Source organism: Aythya fuligula, chromosome 11 (genome assembly GCF_009819795.1).
Source record: "Aythya fuligula isolate bAytFul2 chromosome 11, bAytFul2.pri, whole genome shotgun sequence".
Taxonomy (NCBI): Eukaryota; Metazoa; Chordata; class Aves; order Anseriformes; family Anatidae; genus Aythya; species Aythya fuligula.
Window position 1 is genome coordinate 20318895 of NC_045569.1, and position 27163 is coordinate 20346057.

Genomic DNA, 27163 nt, shown 5'->3' on the forward strand with positions numbered 1-27163 from the left:
AATGGCATTAATAGCTGATTTTTATTAGTAGCGAAAAGAAAGACCTTTTGGTGAAAGGCTTCCAACTTTAAAAGAGGAAATTTCGACCAAAAGAGAGAACTTACTGTTTTGAAAGAGTTTGCTGGGTGGAGGCATCAGACTGAGAGGATCTTGTGCAACTCTGCTTTTTAGGCCTAATACTAAATTCGCCCACTTATTCCTTTGCTTTGCATGGGAAAATCACTGCGGAATGCTACGGGAAAGGCAGATTTTTAGTTGAGAGCTCTTCCAGGGTCAGGAAGGCCACACAAGACGTGTGTGGGGTGCTCTGTGCAGGTGGTGGCAGCTCGGGGACCGGGGCACCGTGTGCCTGCCCCTAACCCCGAGGCTGGAGAGGTTCATAATGAGAGAGGTGCTGCTGGTGCAGGGTTTCCCCTTCTCTGACGTTGAGCTTTGGGCTTGCTGCCCGTCCCCCCCCTTGCACTGCCCCAGCGTGACGCAGCTGCCAGGCCCTGATAAGGCTGAGGGGAGATAAGAGGCTCGTTGCCTTCTCCTTCATCTGCAGCCCCAGCAAATGGTGAGGGTCAGCTCTCAAAACCCTGCGAGGTCTGTGAAATACAAGGGAAAGTGGCTCCCGAGTGCAAGGGGTCATGCACAGCCCTGTCTGTGGAGGACGGATGTGTTAAACACAAAGCTTTGGTGAAAGAACTGAAAGGGGAAAAGGATTAAAGGGCAATAGCAGGGAACAGGTTCCTCTTTTCCCCCCGCACAACACCACGTCCCTCAAGAAGATGCCTTGAAGCTCCAGGAAGGTTTTACCTTGAGCCAAGCCCCCGGTTGTTTATGCGGCAGAGGGGCAAAGACACACCCCGAGAGACACAGGTAGGAATTTGGCTCTGGAGCAGTTTCCACTGGAAAACAAAGGGGTTTCTGTGACAGTCAGGAACAAGTGCCAGTTAAAGGGCATGAGCTCCTCTCGTGCTGTGTTCAGCTGCAGAAACTCAGCGGCAAGGTTCACAGGAGCCAGCAGCAGCCCCCTGCGCCCTCCTTCCCCAGGCAGGCTGAGCACAACGTGGTGCTGCAAAAAAAAACTGCAAGAACTTGCTTCTTACTGCCTCTGGGCTTCTTCCTCAGCAGTGCATTTTTAGGGTGGCTGGAAAAGTGCTGTTCTTTCCCCAGAACGTGGCGTTTCACTGCACCAGGACCTGAAGGAGCAGCGCGCACAAACTGCAGCGGGGCACGGAGCTCTGTGGCCAGTGTGGTTTCTCCTGCAGCACGTGCTGTGTCCCGAGGAGGCACGAGAGACACAGCATAAAGCAGCAGCTATGGACTGCCTGGGGTCTTCCCTGCCCCGAGCTGTGGCTTTGGAGGCTGCTGTCACTGCAGTACCTGCGCTGGTGTCCGTAGAGTATCAGGTTCAAGCGCTTTTGCTGCGTCGTGCAGGGATGAATTATGATGTCAAAACAGAGCGATGTTGTCACACAACCACCTCCCCTCCTGGGGTCAAGGTCCTGTTTTATAGCTTGAGAGCCCATTAGTCCGTTTAAAAGCATATGGCCAAGCACGGCCACAGAAATCTCGTGTGTTTGGGTCAGAGCCGCAGACAAAAGGCTCTTTGTGCGAAGAGCTGACAGTGACAAATAAAGAGGAACCTGTTGATCTGGGGGAGAAATGGAGGATTATGAAAAGATCACATGGTGAGAAAAAGACCTTGGCTGTTTGTCTGGATGTCAGTCTTGTCTGTCATTAAACTGCTTTCTGCAGCTATTTGCTAATAGAAATACCATCTCCTGCCCGTGTGTGTTGTCTGTCCTGCAAAATGCTACCTGTGTCTGAGCGTGCCAGCCTCGTGGGACCACATCAGAGAGGAGATATGCTCTTAACTGGATCCTTGCCATGTGCTAGGTGTTGCATAAAATAGTTAATGCTTGCAAATTCCTCTGAAAGCACTGGTAGTACCAGAAACAGTAAATGTTTAAAAAAATAAATAATGGTGTCTGTCCAAGCGTGCTACATCAGCACAGGACACACGGACACGCACACAAAACACCAATAACAAACCCCTTATAATTCAGCAAAGTTATTGGAGGCTGAACCAAGAGCTATGTCTAATGCTAATAACAAGGATATTTCCCAAAGGTGACATTTGATTTCTATCCAAACCCAGACATATTTGAAGCTTTGCCTGGAAGTCGTTGCATCGCAGATTAACTGGGACAATTTAATCTGTGAATAACTTTGTAAAGCCTTCAGCCAGCTCTGAGGCAACAGCAATACAGTCTTGAGACTGGGCTACAAAGCACTTCACAGGTAATGTGTTTTTTTCCCACAGTAAGTCTGGAGAAAATTGAGAATTGCTTTGGTTTTGTGGGACGCGCATCTGGCAAGTGCGTAGTTCTGATCGGCGTGCAGAAAACACTCCGAACAAAACCATTTATATCGGACATTGATGGGCTGCCTAAAATGACCTCCAGAGTCTATGAAGTGCACCATAGATTTTTAAAAAATCTATTATAGTCCATTACGTTCTGGATTGTGTCCGAGCACATCATGCTGGAGATTCTATTTCCTGGAGTAAAGGAGACCTATGGAAACGTGTTTAATTCAAAATAAATGGGGAAAATAACAACAGAATGCCTTTTCTCTGGTTTTATTTATATTTACAGCTGGAGAAACTGAGATGGGGAAGGTGGCTGGAAAATGAAACACAGAGGGAAACGTCCCTTGCTGTTCTTTCTGCACTGGTTTGAAATCAATGCAGATAATGCACTTGGAAGGACTGTCTCATTTACTGGTTTTCAGTAAATTGCTGGGCTGTGTTTCCCAGTGATAACGTGATAGTGACGTCTATGCCAGTAAGAATATACTTGAAAAAAAAAAAAAAAAGTCTGCAACCCCTTGCAAGCAACGTTTGGCTAGTTTAGTCTGGGATGCCCTAATTCTGGACGTTGACAGTAAATATCTGGGGCTGCTGCCTGTCGCTCCCGGTGGCACAACGTGCTTCTGAATTATCTGTGGCTTCTCCCAAAGACACAACAAACCCCATTTCAGCACAATAGCCTCCTGCAGTGTCAGCAAGAAATGCCATTGCCTGCTCACTACAGCCTCACACAAACCTCCCTGGCACATGAGAGGTGTCTTCTAACCAGGGCTCTTCCTTCTTCCTCAGTCCTGATTTTTGCTCTGAAGTTGGTGATAAACTCCCAGTGACTTTGTTGCTGCTGGATTAGACTCAGGGTCCAATTATTCTCCTTAAAAGTACAAACTAATAATTCATACTTCTAAGTAGGCTTGCTATGGACAGCACCACTAGGGATTTAGTGCACAATACTGGAGTTGGTGCTTGGCTTTTCTCCTAATAATATTTTTTAACTGGAGGCAGATCTATTTATATATGCACCAGGAGAATAATTTTATGAGTAAATATGATCTTTATTAATATTTTTCTTTGTTAATTCACTCATGCTAGTAAAGAACTTTGAAGATGAAAGCACTGTATGCAATAAACATTAAGATTATTCCAATTTATTTTAATGTTGCCAGCATTCCAGCTCCATCATCTTTCATCCAAGAATCTCAAAGTACTTTCCAAGTGCTAATAAATTTTCTCCCAACAGTCCCGGGAGATATTTATTATCATCATCCCCATTTCATAAAGGAGTCCTTCTGAGTGCATTTTACTTGGTCAAAATCGGGTCGTATGGCAGGAATCTATTTGGGAAGGAGCCAACAATCCCTGATTCCCATTCTCCTGCCCTTGCTGCTAGACCACATTCCCTTCTGGGGAGTGTGGTGCGACACTCACCCGCGGCGCTCGCCTTCCTTTGTCAGGTGCTTGCAGTGGTTGCTCTTAAAACAAAAAAAATAGACAACAATAACATGCCCCACCCAGGATGGGAGAGGAAATGAGACTCTGCAAAGTCAGAATGATCGCAGTTGTTCATCGCACACAGTGGGCTAGGGTGAGGTTTGCTGGGAGTCCTGGTGTCCACCCACCTGCCTTGTAAGCGTGGGGACAAAGGGGCTGCTTGGAGGGACAGATTGGGGACATGTGTCCATTTCTCCTAGCTTGCAGGAGTAAATCTAAATTGGAGGTTGTTTTAGAGCCCTGTTGTAGTGCTGGAATCTTATAATCCATACCCAAAAGACAGTTAAAATGGAAATATTTTTCTCAAACAGCATAGGTGAGGGTGTACAGAGGTGAAGAGCGCAGCTAAGCGTGAAAGATCTGGGCTAAATAGCACATGGCGCTGCTGCACTTCTAAAGCACTCTCCCCAAACCAGAGGCTAAGCTAATGATGAGAAGACCGTTTAGAGACAGCATGACTCCAGCAATCCATGAGAACAATGCAAAGTTCAAAAATAGCAGTATCGACTGGTGGAAAAACAGCATACATATAATTTTCAGGTAATTACTACAGTATAATTAGCTCTGTTGTTTTCCTAAGAGCCATCTGAAATGAACTCTACTTGCTGCTGGGACCCGGCTTTATTTACAGCGTTCCCAGGACTAAAGTGATTCTTTAAAAATAGAGATTAGGTTAAAAAAAAAAAAAAAAAAAAAAAGATGCGAGCGCTTCATGTGTGATACCATCTCCATGCAGTGGGTGGAGGCTACCTGCTGACGTCTCGCTCTGCATTTCATCCGCCCTACTCCGAGCCACGTTGGGCAACACGAGAGCTGAAGAGCTGAGGAGCAGAAGCAAAATCTACTCCTAGGCTGTCTGTATGAGGGGGAGTAACGTGTAGCATCATAACAGGCACTTACTCTCAAAGTTATGGAAAATTCAGCACCTTGATTTGTTTTTTTTTTTATTATTTTTTTTTTCTTTGCCACAGAACTTTGCTTGTTAGGAATTGCTCAGTACCAGTAAAAAAATAAATTCTTGAGCACTGGGGCCTTGCAGTCTCATGTAAAAACACTTTTAATTGGAATGAAAGAGTTTGTCACAGTTAAAGCTTGTTTTTTTTTGTCCATGTCATAAGTCTGTGCGGTTTAATTATAAACCTGCCTCACCTCTCTGAAGATATTCTGGAAGTAGATGTAACTTTCTGTAGTTTTCTGTCATTGTGTTTTGAATTGTTCTTGGCCAATTTCGAGCTCCTGAACGATCTGACACTCGAGGTGGTGCTTGGCTTTGGTACAGCACTGCACACTTCACGGCTCACTCTGAATCGGTTATGGCCCGCTGCAGTTGCTTTACTCTTTCTTCTTGTACTGTGCCTACGTGTTATGAAAATGGGTGCTAATGGGGAAAAAATCACAATTGTGACTCAGTGAAGTGGAATTTTGTTGACAAAATCTGAATTCAGCTCAGCCAAAGGAAATGCTTTTTGAAGTGTAGATGAATATCTCAGGAATGACCATTTCTTCTAGCTTTCATGGAAAGAAAAATAAAGGAAAGAAAGAAAGAAAGAGATGCAAATTCTAATAAAAGGCCAGAGAAAAGTGAGCAAATGTATGTATAGAAATGGATCCACTCCACAGGGGCAGTTTTCCTCGGATAAAAGCTACAGAAGTTAACTGTTGGTAATTAAAGTAAACGTGGGAAGGCCAGTGGGATGCTGTCACCTTCTTAGCTAGGACTGTCCATAACTCGTGTGCCTCCTCTCAGTGCAGACCACAGTTCTCCTATGGCATGAAATCACCTCGCACAAACAACTTTAGCTGTTGTGACTACTGTAATCCTGCATAAAATCCAACGAGGCTGCATGAATGCCTTTTCTTGGGAACCCTCGGCTCCTGAAGCCTTTTTTTCCCCCACACCTTGCTTTATGAGGGTGTAAAGCCCCAAATGCCCCGGACAGCAGCAAAGCACCACTGGGATCTGTGGGCTGCGTGGTGCAGTGGGGCTGGTCCCCAGGGAGCCCCATGGGGAGACCTCCTTCTCTTCATCCTCACCGAAAAACGTGGTCTCCACTTGACATCACCGATGCTTCCTTTGACACAGCCCAATTATAGAATAGGTTAATTATGAAGGACGGGCCTTAAGGACATCAGCAGGGCTATGAGCAAGCACATATCACCCGCTGATATTAGGGCGGAAAGGGCTAAGCAAATAGTTGTAGAGAATGGGCTAATTGTTGTGCCTATTACTATTGTCCTGCAGCTGCAACACTTTGTATGGCAGAGCAGAGCACACAGGGAGCCGGGCTGGACTTGGCATCAGTAATCCCAGGCAGGGAACACAATCTACAGGGCATTCAAACAGCAGCGAGCACAATTAAAATTTTGAAAGATTAACGCAAAATTGCAACGCGAAAGGAGTTTTGTATCACGGCCAAGGCAGGCTACGGGTGCTTGGCGTTGTAAACTGCGCTCGTATGTGTACAGTAATAAGGCGAGTTGATATTTAGGAACTGAAAAAACAGGAAATACGCAGATGAAGCCTGTATGTGTCACGCTGTAACGCTGCATATGTAATTAAAGATTATAGTAACTCATTTACATATGCTTTCCATACTGCAATAACATTGTTATACTGGCAAGTCTGAGGATATAAAATAGGTAATGTTAACAAAGTGCTTCAGTATCTTTTTCTAATTTAGGATTTTAGGTGATTAACTCCCTCTCTGTAAATTTTAATAACACTGCCAGCAACGATGTAGTGAACGTTCTTTTTCTAAATAAGCAGCAGCCCTTGTTTTGGGCCTAATTTGAGAGATGGTGATAATATATAATAATAATATAATATAATATAATATAATTAATATAATATTGCACTTGGATGTGTATTTAGAGGGAGATGTGTGTACCAGCTGAATCTGAGTTACTTCACATTGTTGAACTTACTGTATAGCACATTGAGCAATTCCATGTGTATTTCATATAAAGAATTAAATGGACTTATTTTATCACCTGTTGTACTAGCTACTCCATCATTCTATTTCTTCACATATATTGAAGTAATTTCCACTAAAATCTACCTCTGCAACCTTTTTATTTTTATTTTTTTCACCAGTGACACATCTAATAATTTTTTATGCTTCCAACAGTCTCAGAAATAAAAGATGATTTTAATTGTTTTTATTGGCTTGATTGTGTTTTTTTCTATCAAAAAAGACAGTCATTGAGAATCTCTCTTTAAGTGACTTTTAACATTTATATTCAGGATCAAAAACACTTCCCCTCCCTTGCTTTTGAGCAGAAAGCAAGTTTGGACTATTGGAAAAAGGGGAAAGTCTTGGAGACTCAGACTAATGAAAACAACATGTCAGTAGAAAAACTGAATATCTGTATAAGAATGTTATTGTACCCGAACATGGTTCTCAGAAAGTGACTTATGTGACATGGGGCATTTCTGGGGAGGTTAAAGAATAGGAAAATGGAAGATACAAGGGTGGAAGGTAGATTTTGGCCAGTCATTTACTTTACTGCAATCTGGCACAAAGCAGGAAATGAACTTCTGAAAACTGAGAATTTTAAATACCCAAACTATGAATACCCAAACTTTGAATGGTTAACAAAAGCCTTTGATCTTTATTTTCATCCCTCTTCTCCTCCCTTGGCGGATGTTTGTGTGTGTGTGAGAGGTTAAAAGAAGGAAATATTGCAGTTTTTGCTCAGAAAAACAGAGGTGACTAACAAGTGGAAGTCTGTTTTGTAGTTGTTCTTAACCTGCTCTGGTAGCAGCCTTGTTGCACTGCTTGAGGGCCATGTCATCTTGAAATGAAGACAGAATTGTGACAAATCTGAATGTTGCTATCACCGACAGAACTGCAGAATTGCTGGAACAACTGAGAGCATCTCTGGAAATTACTGTCTGTTGACAAAGTCTTTTCTTGGCAAAGAAACCATCATTTAAGTCTCAGGAGTAGAGAGGAACAAAGTTTCATTACTTGTAAATAATCGTGTAAAAATAGAAGCACAGATTGTTTTTCACATTAAGTTCCTTCTTCAAACCAAAGTCTATACTGCATTAAAAAAGAAGGGACTATCAAAAGTCTAAACTCAAAAACAAAGGGCCTGTACTAGCTTTGTTTGTAAAAATACAGTACTTCGGGAGGACTATTTTGAACTGAATATTCTGTATCCTCTCATTTAGTTTGCTTCCTTATTTTAATGTATCTGAAGACATTCTCAGCCTGTTTTATTTAAAGCAATTTTTGAAAGAGGACACTGTGGTTTATGGCCATGTGTCAGGTTTGATAGTGTTATGCCATGATTTAGCAAAGCACTTAAGCACATGTCCACATCCCACTGAATTTGGTAGGAAGTGAAGAAGCAGAGAAAAAAAAACTGTTTGCTGTGCAGCAAGCTTCTTTCAGGAAAAAAAAAATAAATGAAAAGAGGATTAATCTTTATATGATCATAGATCTTTTCGCCAAATTCTTTAAATTAGACACAAACTAACATATTAAGATCGTGTTTATTAAACATATTCAATCAATTGAAATGAAATATTCTAAACTGGGCTGGTTCAGACCACTGAAATAGATCAGCTAATTATGGTACATGTGGGTGTACTGGGTAGTCATCTGACTTTATTTTTTTTAGATATCTTGCCTAGCGCCCTCCCCCCTCCCCACACCAGCCTTTTAGACACCACGATAACTCTTCATTACATGCAGTATTAAGCCAGAGTATCTGAGTATCACTTATCAGCCTTTGCTAATTGCTCCTCATTTTCTGAATGTTTTATTCGATATGCCAATGCTGAACACCAAAAACGGTAAAAGAAATCAATGAGAATGGTGGATACTTGGCGTATCTGCAGCAGAAATGGGACGTACACATGACCTGGAGAAGAAAGTGGGGTACCAGAGAAGTCAAAAAATGCACCTGCGACTTTCTGTCAATCTGGTCTTGAGACCAAGCTGGGGAATGTTTCTGGATGAAATGCTTAGAAATTACATGTTTTTGAAGCGATGGAGGTTGTTTTCCCTTGTTCAGAGAAACAGGACTTCGCCTGTATTCTTACTAATAACAGGATGGTATCCAAAAGCTACTTAGTAGAAAGATATTTGATACTGCTGTCGCATTTTTCCCTCAATGGAAACTGCCTAATTTTAAATTGTGGCTAACTATTCAGGTCATATGGGAGATATAAATTATAATTCAGTAATAATCATGAGTGGTAATCTCTTCACCACTGATTCCCTGTGTGGCCTCAAGCATGCTTCCTTCAATCTGTAGAGTGGAGACATTAATGCTTTTATATCTGGCAATGCAGATAATGTGAGTGCTTTCTGAATGCATGATGATGAATTTTATAGAAGCTATGGAAAACTAGCAAATTTGGTCTCTATCACACACTTAAAAGGATGTACAATATTGACCTTGTGTTCCGGAAAACTTTTCATCCTATACTCTAAGGTGAAGGCCAAGTGGAGAAAGTGCCATGGTGCTCAGTAATTACAGAGCAAGCCACAAGTAGAAGGCAGCCGAATCGAGGCAAGGGGCATGACAGATGCTAGTGTTGAAGCTGATTGACTTCACAACTGCTGCAGTCATCTTGTCAGACAGCATTTTCCCCTCTATATTATCAGGTGTGCTGTTGTACAGCTTCCACCCCAAAACGAGATGACACAGGCAATTACAGATCTTAAAGCTCTGCTCTGGTGCTTTAGGCCTCCCTAAAAAGATGCAAACGGTGGATACTTGCTGCTTTTTGTGATTAAGAGAAAAACCCAGGGAAGCTTGTATGGATTCCCTGAGAATTCTGTGCAGCGGTTCAGGAAAATAAAACTATTTTTGGATCTCGTTTTTGGATTCGGGTACCGGGGGACAGAGGGCACCCCGCTCCCTCAGCCCCTGGCTCGCCCTGGGTTGTTTCGCTCCTCAGGCGTTTCAAGCCGCCGCTTCAGTGGCAGGAAACAGAGTTGAGAATTCCCATTTTTAATCAACTTCTAACTGCAGGAATGCGCATCCACCTCTCCCCTCCGGTGCTCCGCTTCGGGAGCCCCGGCACCCGGGGTTGGGGGGCAGCTCTGAGGGGAACCCGGGGACCCCTCACAGCACCGGGATGGAGGGGAGGGGGCTGCACCGTCTGTGTGTGTATGTGCTGAGGGAGGGGAAACTTTCCACACTGAGCTCTGCCTGAGGGGCTGTGCGGGGGGCTCATCGACCCCCAGCACTAGGAGGGGACGGTGTGTGAGTGAAGGGGGGCGATCCACCATAGCCCCCCGAGAGGGGAGGCACAAAATGGCGCCGCGATTCAAACGCTGCGTGCCGGGGGGGGGCAAGGCGGGGATGGAAGAAGAAGAAGGAGGAGGAGGAGGAGGAGGAGGAGGAGGAGGAGGAGGAGGAGGAGGAGGAGGAGGAGGGAGAAGGGGGGGGGGGGCGGTGTCCCGGCGGGGTTCACTGCGCCTGCGCCCGGCCTCGCAAGATGGCGGACAGTGCGGAACTAAAGGTAGAGCGCAGCGCCCGTCCCCCCGCCGAGCCCCCCGCGGCCGCTTCGTCCCCGCTCCGTGCCCCGGGGCGGGCGGGAGGGGGGGGGGGGGAGAGGACAGCAGGGAGGCGCTGCTCGGCTTCGCTGCTTCACCGTGGGGAAGGCGAAGGGGTTGTGGAAGGGCCCTAGCTGGCTGAGCGGGGGTTGAGGTGGACGAGAGCGGGGCGGGGAAGGAAGGGAGCTGTCCTCCGCTTCCCTGCCGGGCAGTGCTCCTCGTTTGTGGGGAGCCGCTGTCGGTGGTGGTGGTGGTGGTGGTGGGGACAGCGGCTGGGTGGCCCCGGGGATGGTGTGGAGAGAGGTGGGGGGGGAGAAGCAAGGAGAGGGCGGCGGCCGGGAGCCCCAACCCGGGGGTGGGAGCTCAGGGGGTGCTGAGGTGCTGGGGGGGGGCAGCACCGGGAGCCCCGAGAAGTTTCCTGAGGGGCTCCGGGAGCGGCACCGGGCACGGGGAAAGCCGCGGGGTTGGGGGTGTGGGGGCTGACAGGCGGCCTGAGCGCGGGTAGGGGTGGTGGGCAGCCCGCGGTGGGGTGTCGGAGAGGGGTTATTTGTGGCCGCAAGGTTCCCAAGGAAAGTTGTTTGTGCCCTAAAAGCCCCGTGGAGAAGTGGTTTCTGCCCTAAATGCGTGAAAACTCGGCGGGGGCCGCCAAGAAAGTCGGTGGGAGCCGGAGGGGGATGGAGGGGGGGATGCGGCTCGTCAGGGGCTGCAGGGTGGGTGGCGGGGGACACAGGCTGAGCGAGGGGGAAAAAAGAAGAAAATTTTTTAAAAGAATCAGAAGTTTCCAGCCGCTTTGCGTTGGCGAGGCGGGGGTGCGGGCTCTGCGGTGCACGGGTGTGTTGGAAAGTTTGAGAAGCTCCCTGCGGCTGTCACAGGGTCGTCGTTCGGCAGGAGGGCTTCGTTTTGGGAGCATTAACTTCAAAACGACAGAGGATGCACGGATCAGAAGTGTACCAAACATAACACAGGCTTCAGAAACTAAAAGTATGACCGGGGAACCTTTTGTCTTTCCCTAGAAGCTCTCAGCTCTCCGTGCACCAGAGGTCCTTGTGCTTTCGTTTTGAGGTGCTTACAGAGCTGGCAGGATGGAAAGGAGGAGAAATATTTTGTGCGTGTTCCAACTTTTTGGGGTCTGTGTCTGCCAGGTCAGGACAAACACTTACAATTCCCCTCTGTTCTGTGTTTTTCAGGGTATGTTGCCCCCAAGATTTCTTTTTTCTTTCGAATTACGCTTCCCACATAATGGGATAAAGGCTTGAGACTTGATTCCAGCGTTAAACTTTTGTTAATCTTGGCAAGCCGAGTGGAGTGGTGTGTTTTGGTAGGTGGCTCTAGAGCTTTCGGTGCACAATAGCTGGTTTGGGTACACGCGAGCCTGACCTGAGTGCGGCGAGAAGAGGCAGGAACTAGGGGATAAAGTTTTTCTTTTTAATATGTGGTAAGGTGGCAGGATGGTGGTCCACGGGCAGTGCTAAAAGGCATGGCTTTCCTATGAAAATCAACAACTTATTGATCTCGGAAGCTTTGAAATCTGAAGCCTCTCGTCCCTCGCAGGGCTGCCGGGCTCTGTGTCCATCTACGTGTTGCAGAGCTCTCTGCCAGCACGGCGGAGGGGAGAGGCCCGTCCTGCTCTCAGAGCTCTCCTGGAAGTGTGTTGGAGTCTGCTTGTCATCCCTGACTTCTTTATTGATCTCTTGCTGAAACCTGCTTCTCGAGAGCCAGCGGAGGGAAGTTATGATTTTTTTTTTTTTCTTTAAAGTACTGTTGCTACCTCAGGGATCCGAAGGGTAAATGTCAAGCTGACTAGTTTATTTTCAATCTGACTTCGCTGCTCAGGATATTTAGTGGTGCTTGCAAGCTGGGACTGTAGGAGGGTAGCTCTGTGTTCTGTGAAAAGATGTTTTTTGGTAGCTGGGAGGGCTTGGCAGTTTACATAAAAGGGAAAAAAGTTAGTTCATAAATCCATACTTTGAGGACTTCAGCGTGGAGGGGCCTGAATGCATTTTTTCTCTAGTCTGTACAAATTAAAAGAGGTGTGTGGATGTGCTCTTGCGGGGAGAGGGAAGGATGGGGGCGTGATGTTTCTGTGCAGAGTTGTGGCTGTCACACACTGGGTTATTGGGCACTGGGTGAGGTTGGTGCTCCTTGGAAAAACGAGGCTGATGGAGAGCTGTTACCTGCTGCACCCAGCTCCGAGGTATTTGCAGGCAGGAGTACATCCCCAGAAAGCACACTTCTACATTCCTTGGGTTTTGAATGTTGAAAGGAGACGTAGCTAGGAGAGGGTTTGTGATAAAGGCTCTGCTATTTGAAGAATGAGCGGTGAATTCCTTTCATTATTTTAATTTTCTTGGGTAGAATCCTTCCGCGTTTCTCCTCTGATCAATTAGCGAGTGGCATTGATTTTAGATCTAGTGACCTTTAAAACTGAAATCAAATGGAAGAGTTGCACAGTAACTCACTTGGCTGCGCAAGGTGAAGTTTGTCAGAGAAACTTGGTCACATTTTTGTCTCTAAAACTTGTCTTCCTGTGCAAAGAGCCGTGGGGTAACGCGTGGGTGTAGCATACGTGTGTAAATAGGAGCGTGACATACAACACTTGTTGTGTGTCAAATGCACAAGGTAAAATAAAAGGTCTTGCTTCTGTGAAGAAAAATAGCAGTCGTTCTTGCTTGCCACAATTTTAAATCACAAAATAATGTTTTCTGTAATGTGTTCTTACTGTGATCAAGAGTGTTTCAGTCTTTTGCCCCGTTTGAAAATGTTTGTCCTGCTGGAAAAAAGAAGAAAATGAGAGAAGATCAAACGTACTTTGCAGATCCCAGACTTGTGAGGTTACTGAATTCCTTGGTGCTCTCGAAGTTTTGGATTAATCGAACCAATGTGTTGTCATTATTGTTGATGAAACAAGGTAACTGCAAAGTCTGTTCTTCGCTGGCTTACCTTCCTAGCTATAGGCAGAGGCATATGTGAATTTTCCTCATCTTAATTACTATTCGTGTATAATTGCGTGCAGACTCTAATTTATCTCCAGGTAAGCTATTTAAAGCTCTTTCTAATTGGAAGGAGTATACTTGAGTGATTAAATCTTTCCTTCAATATTTCTTACATCTCCTTAAATTGGTTATTAGATTGTTGTGATCTTTGCCTTCTCCTCCAGTCTTTTGGAAATCATTACACAGTTTGCAATAATCAATTCAATTATACGTGGATCAAAGAATGAAAAAGAAAAGCTTATGTTCTAGTATTGTCATTCTTGATACTGTCCTAAGAAGCTGCTTTGGAAAGCACACGCTGGGAGGTTTTCTCCTTTGTTCTCTCTCCTTTTAAGAAAGTGCCTTTGGGGATTGGAGAGATCCCTGGTGTGTTTCTTGTTAGACACAATTTATACTTAAAAAAAAAAAAAAAAAAAAAAAGTGAGCCAAGAGTTTGAATGAAAATTCATAATAGCATTTGCACACAATGGTGATGGAAAACAAGGCATTGAAAAACATGCGGTCGGGCACTACCCCTCCCCTAAATGCAGGGGGGCAGTTCGCTGAGGGGAGAAGCTCTCAGGTGGCGGTGGTGTTAGTGCCAGGCAGAGCTCTGGTATGGAAATGTGTCCGTGCTAAATTACATTGTCAATGCTAATAAGCATAAGCTACCTATTTCGGCGTTCAATTAGAATTTTACTCTTCTGTATTATGAGCTATTTTTGCTTAATCCTTTTATAAGTTGCTGGGGTTGCGTGTTTCTGTGATTAAAGGCAATATAATCCACTTTTCATTGTTATGCGAGTCCACGGATTACGTTACTTTCATTCCCATAATTTGGCGTGTTGTCACTGTAATTGTATTTTTACCCGTATTTTGGTCTCAGTATCTTTTTTTTTTCCGAGCTTTTGGTCCTCAGCGCTGGAGTTGCAGATATCAGATGACTGAAATTGGCAGCTGGGCATCACTGTTTAGCTGTCAGATTCCCAATCCATAACGCTTCTTTATGGCCGATAAAAACAGATTTGCTTCTTGTATACACGTAAATACGGCGTCAGCACATTTCTTGTGCAAACCCCTCCCAGGCCATCCTGGAAGTGTTTGTAGGCTGTGCAAATGAAGTTCTGATCTATTGCCACTTGTGAGGAGGAGGAGAGGTGTAACAGCCAGTCCTTCGTAGCAGCGGGCTTCTGGTTGGTTTGGGTTGCCAAGGTATTTAGTGATCGTGGTTAAAAAGCTTAAATGGTAAGAAATGAGCAGGTAAAAAGGCTCCTCGTTTAGCTTTATACAGGTAAAAAGGTTCCTCATTTAGCTTTATACAGGTAAAAAGGCTCCTCGTTTAGCTTTATGCCACTAAAAAAGGGAAAAGAGCCACCCTAGGTATCGGAGAGGCTGAGGACAGCTTGTCTGGTGAGGATGGCTGTGGATCAGCCACAGAAGAGCAGTATTTAAAAGCATCCCTTGAAGCAGCAGGTAGACACAGATGTCTGCAGGTACGGGGGTGTTTGTAGGGCAGCAGCTGATCGGTGTGGTTCATCCTCTCTTCTCGCAGAAGTCAACATCTGATCTTTTTTCTCTTTAGTGCCCTTATGGTGAAAAATAAAAGGGCACTTCTGAACGCTTGAGACGTGAGTGCTGTGTAATTGTGCTGAGATAACCCAGCCCCTGCTGCGCTTCCCTGGTCCTGAGCCCCGCGGCCACTGCATTTGGGGCACTTGTACCTGTCTTGCTCTGACTCGGTGCTTTAGAAAGGTTGCTTGTGGGGCCTTGGGGTCACCCGTTGTTCAGGGGATTCATGGCTGGGAAATGGATTGGGTTCTCTTGCAGCTCTTCTTACACGGTGATCCCGGTGTTTGGCCCTTCGGCTCCACAGGGAGGGCTCGCTACCTGCAGGCATCTCGGAAATGTTTGTTTGCTGCCGTGCTTCCACTTCAGGAACTTCTGCTTTGATGTAAGACGTTACAGGTGCCCTTCTGGAGGAAGGCTCTGCTTTATTGGCCTCCATAAAAAGAAATAAAAGTCTCAAGAAAGCCGTGAGTTTGTGAAGAATGTGGATGTGGTTTGATGTGAAGGGGTTGTTGATATTTACTGTGTGTGCTTTGCAGTCCAGCTGCCTCAGCTCGTGCTGTCAGTAAGTAGGAACTTCACCTTCGGGTAACACCCAAACGTGCCTGCAAGAATCAGAAATGTTTGCCCAGGTCTTAACAGGAGACAAAAGGGAAATAGTGTTGTTTGGGTGGCTGCTGGGACGTGCTCGAGCAGCTTTGGAGTCCTCCGTCAAGCTCAGGTATTGATTGTCTCGTTGCTCTGTCACTGCTGCAGCTCTGTGTAGAGCAGTAAGTGTGCATTTGGGCTTTTTTGAAACAAAACCGGGTTTCACAATGCAAAAATTGCATATAGTACCTTCACGAAAATAAATGCCCTTCTTAAAAGTAGGTTCTTTTGCAAGTAAAAATGATAGGAGGGGGTGAGGAGAAGAAAGGACTTCTGGTAGTTTACAAAATGGATTTTATTTCTGTAGCTTAACTCGATGCTATCAAAGCTATTTCGAACAACTACAGTCATTGCCAAACCTGTGGCTATTTCAGAATAATTTAGAAGCTTTGGGGCTAAGACAAAAAGTGGAGGATATTTAAACCTTTGAAACTGAGACCATACAGAGTTGAGGATGCACGGGATGGGAGATGCTGGCTCATCCACACTTGTTCAGATCTTCCAAAATGTTTGGTAGCAGCCAGGACCAAATTAAACCAAGTAACCTTATACCGTTGCTCACTGAGTGCTGTGACGTGGACCTTTATTGTCGTTTCTGTTCTTACTCCTTTGCTGATACTCCTGTGTCTGCTACAGTTTTATTGATCCAAGAATTTCTCAGCCAGTTGCTTAATCTTATTCTCCTGCTGGGATTAGGGATGGCACGTCCCTGCTGTTATCTTCCTTCCCTGAGCATGTACTGCAGGGACAGCAGAGCCTCTGTAAACAAGCATCACGTCCTGAGACTAAGGAGATGCCTCAGTCTACTCGTGAGTAAGGCAGGCAGCAGCAGCAGGTGAGTATTACGGGGCTCATCTAGGGTAAGTGAAACAAAGAAATGCAAAGCTGGAACAGAACTAGCCCAAAGGTCAGCCGAAGCTTGACCTTTATGTCTATAGGAGATGATACATGAGAGATTTATACAGGAATTAGAACGATAATTAAGGGAGGAGGAAAAGGAGCATCTTAAATCCATCACTTGATGTGGATAACACGTGAGGCCGTGCAGCAGAGCAAAAACTGTGGATATGGTGAGGTTTGTTTAGCATGGCAAACGTGGTTTCCTTCTTCAGAACAGCTTCTTGGCTGGTTTGCCACGTGAGCAGAGAGCTTGCCTCCACTCTCTTGCCACACAAAGGAATTCAGCATCACCTAGGGTGGGACGGTCAGCTGGGAATCATTCAGAGCCGAAACCTCTTGCTTAACCTCATTTATAGTCTTCTGCAAGATGTTCCTCCGCTCCCTCTGTACAGTGGGGTCTGAACTTAATCAGGCTCTTCGACTGAAAACAGCGCTTGCTAGCAGGCAAAATGCAGGGTGGGATGGAAATAGCGGTGAGCCTGGTTTTGCTTGGCAATTTAGCATGGGTGCAGCTCACTTTTTGAGAAAACCAGAAGAGACACAAGCAGAGGTTAAATCCAAGAGGGACAGCGTGTTTGGTTCAGGTAAAAACTCGTAATCTGAGCTGCAGAAGTGTGCCGTAAAAAGTTGTGTGGATGAGAAAGTATGAGGAATGAATAGATCAGAACAGAGTTTCTTGAGACTCCCCTGACAAAATGATCTCACTCTTGTGCAGATGTTGTATCTGGTTTCCCTGGTGCAAAATAAGAGGCTTTGAAAGAGTCCAAGTATTTGTGTAGATTTTCTCAGCTTATTGAAAAATCTGTTAGAGACAGCTCTGCTCAGGCTATCTATGGAGTTGTTGGTACACCTATAAATATATTGCACCAAAATGAAAAATGCAGGAACTTGAGCAGTGGAACAGAAACAAAGCTGTTCTTTTTCTTAGCTTCCATGTTGATTTAGCAGTATCTCCGCAGTGAATCTGCTGAGGCCACTTGATGGCAGGACTTCAAATTTTTTTTAATCGAGTACCAGAGCTATTGTCGGGTTGAATTGCGAGTACTTGGGATAATATTTTTCTAAGGGGTGTACACCCAGGTTTTCGTGCAGTTCTTAATTTTCACTTTTACCTCTTTGTTGCTAAAGCTCGACTCTTTCAGCTGAGAAGTAGCATTTTTGAGAGCTCTTGACAGTGTCATTTGGAAATGGCTAAAAATAGGCGTGGGTTATAAACAGAAGTTTAAGAATATAAGGCCGAGAGTACAGCTAGCCCCATGCTGTCTCCTTACAGCTTGCAGAAGTGAATGGCTAGGGAAGGGCAAAAGGGGGACGAGCATGAGAAATAATTTCCCCCCTCCCTGCAATCTTCCTCTGAACCTGCTGGGGGCTGTGAGCGGGGCAGGCTGTGGCAGAGCTTTCCCCAGTGCTCGTACAGGTTCCTCCCCAACCTTTCTAAGCTGTTTTTTTGTTCCCAGCATTTTGACAGGCATTTCTGTTGTTCTGCTGCTGGCTGTGTGAAGACCCTTCTCGTTTCAAGTCCTCTCATTTGAGCTTCGTGCCGTTTGGTGGAACAACGGGGCTGAACAGCTGATCCCTGTCCACTCTCCTTGTGCTCCGTGGCCTTATAAATCGCTGTCGTGTACATCCCTACGTTCTCTATTTTCAAGGTTGAGTAGTCTTAGCTTTTGCCAGATGACTTCTGTCATCCTTCTGTGAACCTTGTCACTTCGAAACTTTTTAATTTTTTTTTTTTAAGGGGAGCCCACCAAAGCCACCTGCACTTTGCGATCAGGGTGACCCAGGGATTTGCATAGCGTGTAGTGATTTATCGCTTGTCCTGTTTCTTTTTCTAATAATTTCTGGCAATGATTTGTGTGCTGGGCTGCTGCTGAGCTGATGTTTCCGTCTGTCTGTTTATCTTGGGCCCGGAAGCTTGCTCTGGAGTGGGAAAGGTCACGGCAGAGCCCATCATTTCACATGGAGAGCGAGGGCCGCCCGTCTCCATGGGCATCGCTCTCCCTTTACGCGCGTTGGATTGCTTTCGGTCTGAGGTCTTTCAGTGGTTCTTCAGCCTTACAACCACGTCGTAATGTCAGCAGCTCTGTCAACACATTGATTACTTCGTTTTCTAGGTCGTTAACAAATGGGTTAAGCTCCGTGCTCCAGCATAGCCCCTGCAGAACTCCACACCTGACCTTCCTCTCTGGTTTGGACAACCTGGACAAATTCATGATAGAAGAACTTTGAATGGCAAGCTAAAGATCTCTGGCCTGTTTATTTTTATTTTTTAATAATGCTCTAAGAATACCTGGTTTGTGTGAGTACTAGGTTTTCCTAGTTTCCTTCCACCTGCACTATTCTGTTGTTTTTAAACATATGTACAACTCGGAGGTGTTGCCAAGCTGTTTTAAGGGGAAGCAGAGATGTGTTGGAACTTGTTCCCTGTGTTCACTTAATTAGATAAGTTTTCTTGAAACGTACTTCATATTTCCCAGCATACATTCACATAGCTCAGTGAAGGACTTGAGCTAAATGTTAGTTGAAGCACTGCTTCATTCCTTGAGCCCTTTGTTATTTTTTTTTCCTGATACAAAGCTGCTCTTCTCTTTTGACACAGAGGCTGAGCAAGGTTATGAAATAATGCGATGCTTACAACTTCTTTACCTGGAAATAGAAGCTGTGTGTTACCGAGCGAGTGCATCAGGAGGCAAAAGGGTGAAGATGCTACTAAAATGCTGGGCTGAAACCCAGAAGATGCTTCTTTTGCCATGAGATCAGAACTTTTTTTTCCTTACTGCCCCTGACCCACATGTGTGAGAAGGGGCAGGCAGAGTACAAATACACGGACATGGGAAAGTCATTATTTGGATGACATTAAAGAGCTACAAAAGGCTTGTATATATGCAAATTCCTGCTCAGAGAGGGGTTTGGATGAGTGCAGCTGATGAGGTGGGGCAGTGGTTTTGTGGCTGGAGCAGTGTCCCCCCCTCCTGCCCCCTGCCTGGGGCTGGGAGGGCGAAGGAGCTCTGTGTTTGGGGCGGTGCTGCGGGGCCGCCCTGTGCCCTCCGCTTCCACTTGCTCAGGATTTCCGTGGAAGTTTCAGCTCGCTATCAAAGTTTTCTTAGGCAGCTCTTTCAAGCCTGGCTGTTCTCGCGGGGAAAGCCAAGTTAAACGCCGGATCGTTTCTGGAGTTTACTCGCGATGGTTTTAATGTATTTTAGATCATAGGCGTGGCTGGAACTTGGCTTATAAAACCCTTCATTCCATCATGCGGCTCGGTTCCAGGCAGGGCAGGGGTTATTGTGTGAACGGATCAATTTTCTTCGGTCTTATTTTGATCCTGAGAAAAATGCAGTGCTCGAGGGATGAAGCAGTGGGGCAGGTGTCGATGTGCTGAACTGATGGTGTGGGGAAATGGGGTGTCCCTCGTCCCGCTGAGCACGGATCCCTGGCGCGTCCCCGTAATGCACACCGGCATGGTTTTGGAGGGAGTGCTCCTATAGGCCCCGTCTGCACTGTGTGTGCCAGGAAAATATTGCATAGGGAATGTATTCTTAGCTTGCTTTCGAACTCACTGCTGAATGTTTTGTCCTGGGATTAATCACGGCTAACTAATGGGTTCTTAAGCGCTGCGTGCTCGTCTCCGAGCCTGGAGGTGACACGATGCAGTTAACACACGAAAAAGTTCATTTTTCTGTTGTAGACATCCCCAGAAAGCAGGAGGACACCTCAAACTCTGCAGGGCGAGGTTGGCTTGGGGGTTAGGATCAGCTCTCTGAGGAGTCTGGATGCCTCTTGGCAGCCTGTGGCTGTCTGGTGGTGTCACTTGAAGCTTTTCTTTATCCTCGTCTGAATGCAGAAGAAAGGCAGGAAGGTCTGCTTCCTCTCCTATTATTCCATCATCTCTCTGCATTTTTCATAGTGGGAAGAAACCAGTCGTGGCGGGGGCTATGAAAAACGGAGCTTCCTGCTTTCTCTGCCTTTGTCCCCTGCCTCTTTTTAGAGGGGTGGCTTTCCCAGGCTGAAATCGCCGTGATTCCTGCCAGTCGTGGGGTGGTAGCACCGGGAGCATCCACTGCAAAAATCATCCACATCTCGATAACTGGACTCACCCAGGATCCTGAACCTGTCTCAGTAGGGACTAGTGAGGTTGTGGAGGCAGGAGGTGAGCTGCAGAGTTCAGCATCTCCACCTGCCTCTGGACGAGTGACATAAGGGTTGTTTTTTTTTTTTAGCCAGGGACTCATTCTGCCTCTACAGTAATAAATGCATTTTGGCACTTCAGAATTGATCTGCCTCCATCTGATGTAAACGTGAATTCTGTGTCGTGTTGTTGCATGCAATAAATAATTCATTTTTTTAATGCGTCCCTCCAGTTAGGAATAAATTAGCTTTTAGTGTACATTCAACGGCTCTGTAACCCGTCAGACCTGTGATTTGTGTTTCGTGTTGTGCTGTGACTGACAGCGGTTCTGCAGCATTTGGAAAACTTTCCTCTGGAGTTACTGGGTGGCCACGTGTGGCTCAGGCACAGCTTTCCTGCTGGCACCCTGTTGCTTCTCTCCAGATGCCTTGTTGAGACAGGACATCAGGTGGGTAAGAGTGACTTTACTGGCTGACTTGGGGCTGGTTGGATGTGTAGCCCTGTGCATTCCTCCAGTAAGTATCACGAACCCTGTTCCAGTGCTGGACCATTCCCCGATTGATGCCCTCTCCTCCTTTGCTAGAATAAGCCTGAAATCCATCCCTCGTTGAGGCAGAGGAGAACTTTCCGATGAGCTGTGCTTTGGGAGCACCGATACGCAAACTCCAGGCTTCCTCGGCTTCCAGCAGCGTTAGGCAGCCCCTGCAGATCAGGGGAGATGATGTTTCACTGCATGGTGCACCTTACCTGATACTCCGAGGAGCAGTACAAGGAGAATTTCTCACTATTCAAGCTTTTAATTCGTCCTGACGACTCACTGCTATATGCCTGCTTAAAGAGAGTGTGTGCTTTGGCTTCCTTACACCTTTCTGTGTACGCCTCTGAAGGCCATAATGGGAGACTTTTAAAAATAAAGGAATCGTGTGCAGAATGACTAGCTTTTTTTTTTTTAATTAAGAAAAAATAAGACTATATTGATGCCGGTATGATTGCTTGATGGAATATTTGTTTTTCAGTTTATTGACACAGTGGGAACTTTTGGCTCCACTGCTTATTTCTGCCATAACAATTAAGACTAATTGTTAGTGGTAATAAATTATTATCCTCGGTGGACCTGTATTAGAAGGGAGTAGGGTATTTGGGCAGCGTATTTCTTAAGTATTTGGTGTCAGGAGATTTATTTCCTTTGGGTTCCGTTTCTCCCTTTGGAAAGGGAAATCTTTTAAAGATAAATCACCGAGCGTTCCCCACGCACGACGTTTTATCTGATCTCTGACTTCCCTGGTCTTCGCTTCCTCCGGAGCTTCCTTTTCCCAATTTTCTCTTGATGGACTTGCTGTTGCTGCCGTCCCTTGTATGCTCACGTGGCTGCAGATAAAAGCACCAAACACTTTGATGCCTTCGGTGAGAACAAGGTGGTGCTGCCTTGTGGTGCACGATGCCCTTAGCTCTGTGCCCGGATCCTGCCTGGTGCTTGCTGCCTCCCTGGGGGCACATTTCTCACATTGAAGCTTTCTGAGGAGGGTTGCTTTAAAATCTAATAGAAGATGCTAATTTTATCACGTGGCATTTTGGCTTTTTTAAAATTTTTTATTTTAATGAGAATTGTGAACGGATTATTCCAGTTTTTTAATTTTCCTTCTCTGGGGGCACGATTGGTTACTTTCAAGGGAAAGGAGAATCAATTACAGGCTGGCTTCAGTCTGCTGTTCAATATTTTGCAAATCGTTATCCAAATTTAATATGGTTACTAATGAAAACTTTTTTCAGATGTCAGTATGAAAGTCAGTCGTGATGCAGCCTCTGTCTTGTGTTATGCCCTAGGAAAATGGGGCAAATGAGGGAGGAAAACCCCCAAACAACAACGGGAGCTCACAGAAGTCTGTTCTAGGCATCTGTGTGTATAATTTCATACCATGAAGTGTTATCTCAGATGAAGCTAACTGAATAATGAAGCTTGCAGTGGACAACCAACTCTGCAGCACTTGCTGGTAACTTAAGGCATGTGCAGAATAAGGCTCTGTGCAGTTTTGTAATGTATGGAAGTAGTATTAAAAAATGATGAAAACCTGCATCTATGATGACAATAATCCGTTTTACTCAAGTGATGCTGAAGTTAGCTGGCATGCATGAAGGAATGATGCCTGTTGATGCAGCGCAGACTTAAATAGCTGCTGCAAGCAAAAAACAAAACCGAGAGCAGGAGTGGAAGTCCTGAAGCTGTTGCCTGGCCTGCTGCGAGGAGGGTCTGTGAGCTGCTGGTGGGAGCCGCCTCTTTATCCTCGCTGCAGCGCGAGCGCATTCATCGAATTCCAGGTGCATTCTTCCCCAGCTCTCCTTCGGAATCGACTTCCAGCAGCTCCACGTGCTTCAGGCAGATATTTGAGATATTTAGGAACTACCCAGAGCTTCATTCCCTAGGGTTCTGCTGACAAACAATAGCCGAGCAGACCCTCGCTTGGTAATTCAAATCTGGAAATCCCCAATCAGTCCAATTGTTTATGTAACCATTGTTTGTTTAAATTGGATGTTAAAAAAAAAAAAAAAGTGTATTTTCCTTTTTAACTTAAATCACTGGGTTTAGGAATAAATGCGTGTTGATGTCCCATATGGCTTCCAGAAGCTGAAACTTCTTGGTCTTAATTGTGTTTTTTTTTTTTTTTTTTTTTTTAAGTGAATAGATAATATTTTGGACTATTGTTGAATGCTGTGGAAGTTATATTCTGATTTTTTTTTTTTTTTCTACCAGTGTAGGCTTTTTGAGTTACCCCTTAAGTTAGAATAGGACACTCTGCGTTTAGGCAGGTCTTTGGCCAGCTGTGTTTGCGGCTGGCTTGGGCTCCGCTGAAGTTTATTGCGTTGGAATTAGCTCTTCTGTCAGCCGGTTGGAAGGCTTAGTTAAGGATAAGAACACGGTTAATAAAAAGTAAATTTGTCTGGCAATGACCCTCTCCCAAATAGCTGCAAATAATTGTCTTCATAATTAGCCTTAGGTGTAAGCTGTTTGTCTTGAGAGGCATGTTGTTTTGTATCCAGAGATTGTCTAAACTAGCATTTCTGCAATTACTTGTCATGAAAATTATGCTAGCGCATAGCTCTGTAAAAATAATTCCCATCTGCAGGGATAAATACACGAGGGACAATTAAGTCTGAGCGCGGCTGAAAAAACCTTTTGAGTCTCCAAGACCTGGAATGAAGATTACTACTGTCAGCAATCTTATTTAATAGCAAACGTACTAATATAGCTCACCTAGTGGGTCAAATCTCTTGAGAACCATAAAACTTTTGTTACGGATTAAGATAAAAATGGGCCTTGCTTTAAATCAAACCCGACTGAAACTTGATGGGAGCGTCAGGCAGGCTTCCTGCAGCACAGCCAGCGTGTTGGGGTGCTGCTGTGTGGGTTTTACCTGTACCGTGTTAAAAGAATTTGGGGTTTGAGTTTACAGGCACCGAAGTGGCATTTCGGGCACGCCGTCTGTTGTGCTGTGCTCTTGCAGAAGCATTGGGAAACGGCATGGAGAGGAGATCCGGGGGCAGCCCCTGCAGTCATTTGCCAGGGGGTGTGTGTCAAGGCTTTTAGAGGGTATGTCACGTTTCTGAGACCATAACGAATACTCTACCACATCAAAAAAAATATATAAAAAATTTATATAAATAGCACCCAGCAGCTTGAGCTTTGCATCTCACTCACTTCACTAGCATGGGAAGAAATATGTGAACAGAGGAAAGTCCTGAATACAGCACCTGACCTTAGGAAGCCCACAAAAGGAGATGAAAACAGCCCGGATTGAGTGCTGGTGGCATTTGCAGTGTACGATCATCACACTGATGCGCTCCGAGCGGATTAAAATGATTTGTGTTGCCAACTGGGTGAACGTGGGGATTTGGTCACGCAATTGTGAAAGGTTCTTTATGAGCACAGATAGAGTGGGTAAACACCGAGTGCTGCTTAACCAAAGAAACCCTATCTCTATCTCCCTCTGTGTGTAATAAAAGGCAAATAAAATTTGTACCTGCCATTGGTTTGCACCTATTCTTTGCGTGCTGCCTCCTTGCCAAGCCGTGGGACGCACCACGCTGGCCGACAGCTGAGTTTCTCATTATTAAACCAAGAGGCTCCTTCCAGGCTGCAGCGCGTTGCATATTTACGGCCGTTCTTCTGGGCTTTTGCCTCCCCTCCCTCCTGAATTACTGTGACTTCAACCTTTTAGTGGTTTGGTTGCATTAGACAAACGCAGGGAGTTACAACCTGTCACAGAGGCGCTTGAGCTTCCACGAATCGCTTGTTTCACTCCCTCCTGCAGCTTTTCTGGGGACTGGTTTCTTTTTTTTTTTATAGTTTCACCTCGATAGTTTCCTTGCACAAGTCTTGCAGATAGAAACGAGGGGATGCGCCTTCATAAAAGACGGGAACATTTTTACCTTCGTGGTCTCTCCTGTTCCCAAATCTGACGTTTCGAGGAGCCCAGGAGCTCAGCCTGTGAGAGCAGAGGTAGCTCATGCACAGCTTTCTTCTCCAGAAGATTTATGTCACGGGTTAAAGAGCCTGTTCATGGCATGCAGGAACTCTCCTGTATTTTTACAGCTGGATGTTGGGAACACGCTGAGATTAATTCAAGACCATTTCCATAGTAATCTAATGCTTCCTAGTCCCTTTTGTTAGGGAAAAAAAAAAGAACAATGCTGGTTCTTTCTTCTTTTTCTCTCTTCCGCCTGGTGCGAGGTGTGTTCTACTTTTCTTCCTCCTCCAGCATTGGTGGTGATGGTTAGGGAGCCGTGTGGGACCTGTTGCATAGCTCTAGGCACACGCTGTGGTGTGGTACCCAGCCAAATGGTGCTGGTTGTCCTGGCAGATATTTCGAATGCGTTTTGGAGCCTGTTCACAGCTTCTGGTTACCGTAAGCATCCGGAAATAACTGCAGTTCTCCGGATAGGTCCTGAGGCTGATCCCTGGCCATCGAGCACTAACCCCTTCCAGAAAGCTTTGGTCTGATGGCTGGGGCTCTAAATGCTGCTGCTCTGAGTGGGTCAGGGGCTGCAAAATGCACAGTGACACCGTGGTGTGTGCCAGGCTTGTAAAAACCTCACCTCTAGACTTTGGGGGACTTAAAGTTTTCATGCCTGAGCTTTTGGTATAGCCACTGAAGGAGCAGCAATGCGGGAAGGAGCTGGGGGCAGAAAGCCCTTTCCTATCGCCAGCCCCGGGGAAGAAGTGGGTGGCTGACGAAGGATGCCGCCCGTGGGTTGCTTTTGCATCCTGAAGCTGTTTTCTTTCAGCCCTTGCCATTTACCTGAAGCAGGCGTGGAGCAGGATGGATGCCCCCTTGGCTCCAGCTGAGGTGGCTGAGCTCCGTTTCCTCAGCGGGCAGGAACTGGATCAAGTGCTTGGGCTCCTGGCCGGGAGAGCCACGGCCCCGATTTGGGAACAGGGGGGAAATAAAGCAGCCTCGGGATGCTTCCGTGACCCTCCTCCCTGATAAATAAAACGTGGTGGCTTCTCTCGGGGCACCCAAGGGCTCTGCTGGCTTCGGGAGCCCTGGGCGAGGGGCTGTGGGTTGGGGGGATGTTTGCAAGCAGCCAGGCGATGCTGGTGACTAACGCAACGTCTGCGGGGAGCACGTGGCTGTGTTGTGCTGTCGAGCAGGAAATGTCAGCTGTGTGTGTGTGCAGATCAGGGTTACCTTCTAAACCCTCTGAAGGTCTGTGCAGTGAGTCAAAAAAGCGCTCCGCTAAACTGCGGCGAGTTTCTGCAGAGCTGGTTTCTGCTCTTCTGCTCCTTGAAAGTTTTTCCTCTTTTTCCTCACCGTCCCTCCAAATTTTGGATGCCGGGTACCAAAATGCACGATTCCCTCAGCACACCCCCTTTGTTTGATACCGGTTCTCCCGCTGCAGTTACGCAAGCAGCTTAACCTTTTCTTGGCCAAATGGCCCCAATTTCCCCTGCACTGGTGCAATGTCTGGAGGAGCAGGGATGTACTTGAGGACACGACACCTCCTTACCTGTAACTGCAGTTTGCAAATCTTTCCCTCTTTGATATCTGGATTTAACTCGAACCAACCTTGATTATTTTTTTTTTTGCCTGTTCCTTCCTCTAGCATTAGGAAGGAGCAAACAAGCCTCTTGCCTGTGCTGATAAACAGCCAGAGGTAGGGCCGGGTCTCGTCCTGGTTATCCTGGCGTCGGGAGGAAGCAGCTGCACTGCCCCAAGCGAGCCGTGGCCGCCCAGGATCAGCAAGGCTTCCCCACGCAAAACGCCTCGTGGCTTTGCTGATGTAGTTGAGCCAGCAAAGGGCTCGAATTGCCACGAGGTGTGGCAAAAAAAAACGTATGGACTGGTGCTTCCCGAGCCTTTGCTCTGCCTGCGGGGGGCTGCTGCCCTGGCGGGGAGGTTGGCCAGGAAAATGCAAACTGGAGCGAAACCACAAAGCTCTGTTGCTGGTTGTGATTGACTGTTGCTAATTGACCCATCTGTCGGTGCCCCTAACGTTGCAAGGAACATTTTTCGTGTTCTTTGCAAGGACTGTTTCAGGGTGGGGAAAATCTGAGGAATTTTGTTTGCTTTGGTTCGAGAGCCTGGCTGCG

General features: G+C 46.1%; 1 protein-coding gene across 1 annotated transcript in view; it reads left to right on the forward strand.

Annotated features, from left to right (window-relative positions):
• Window positions 1–10298: 10298 nt before the first annotated feature.
• Window positions 10299–27163, forward strand: part of PIAS1 (protein inhibitor of activated STAT 1) — a 50890-nt gene continuing 34025 nt past the window's right edge. The window contains exon 1 of the mRNA XM_032194851.1: window positions 10299–10331. Coding sequence (XP_032050742.1) covers window positions 10308–10331 — 24 coding nt within the window. The 5' untranslated portion in view covers window positions 10299–10307. The remainder of the gene's footprint in view (window positions 10332–27163) is intronic.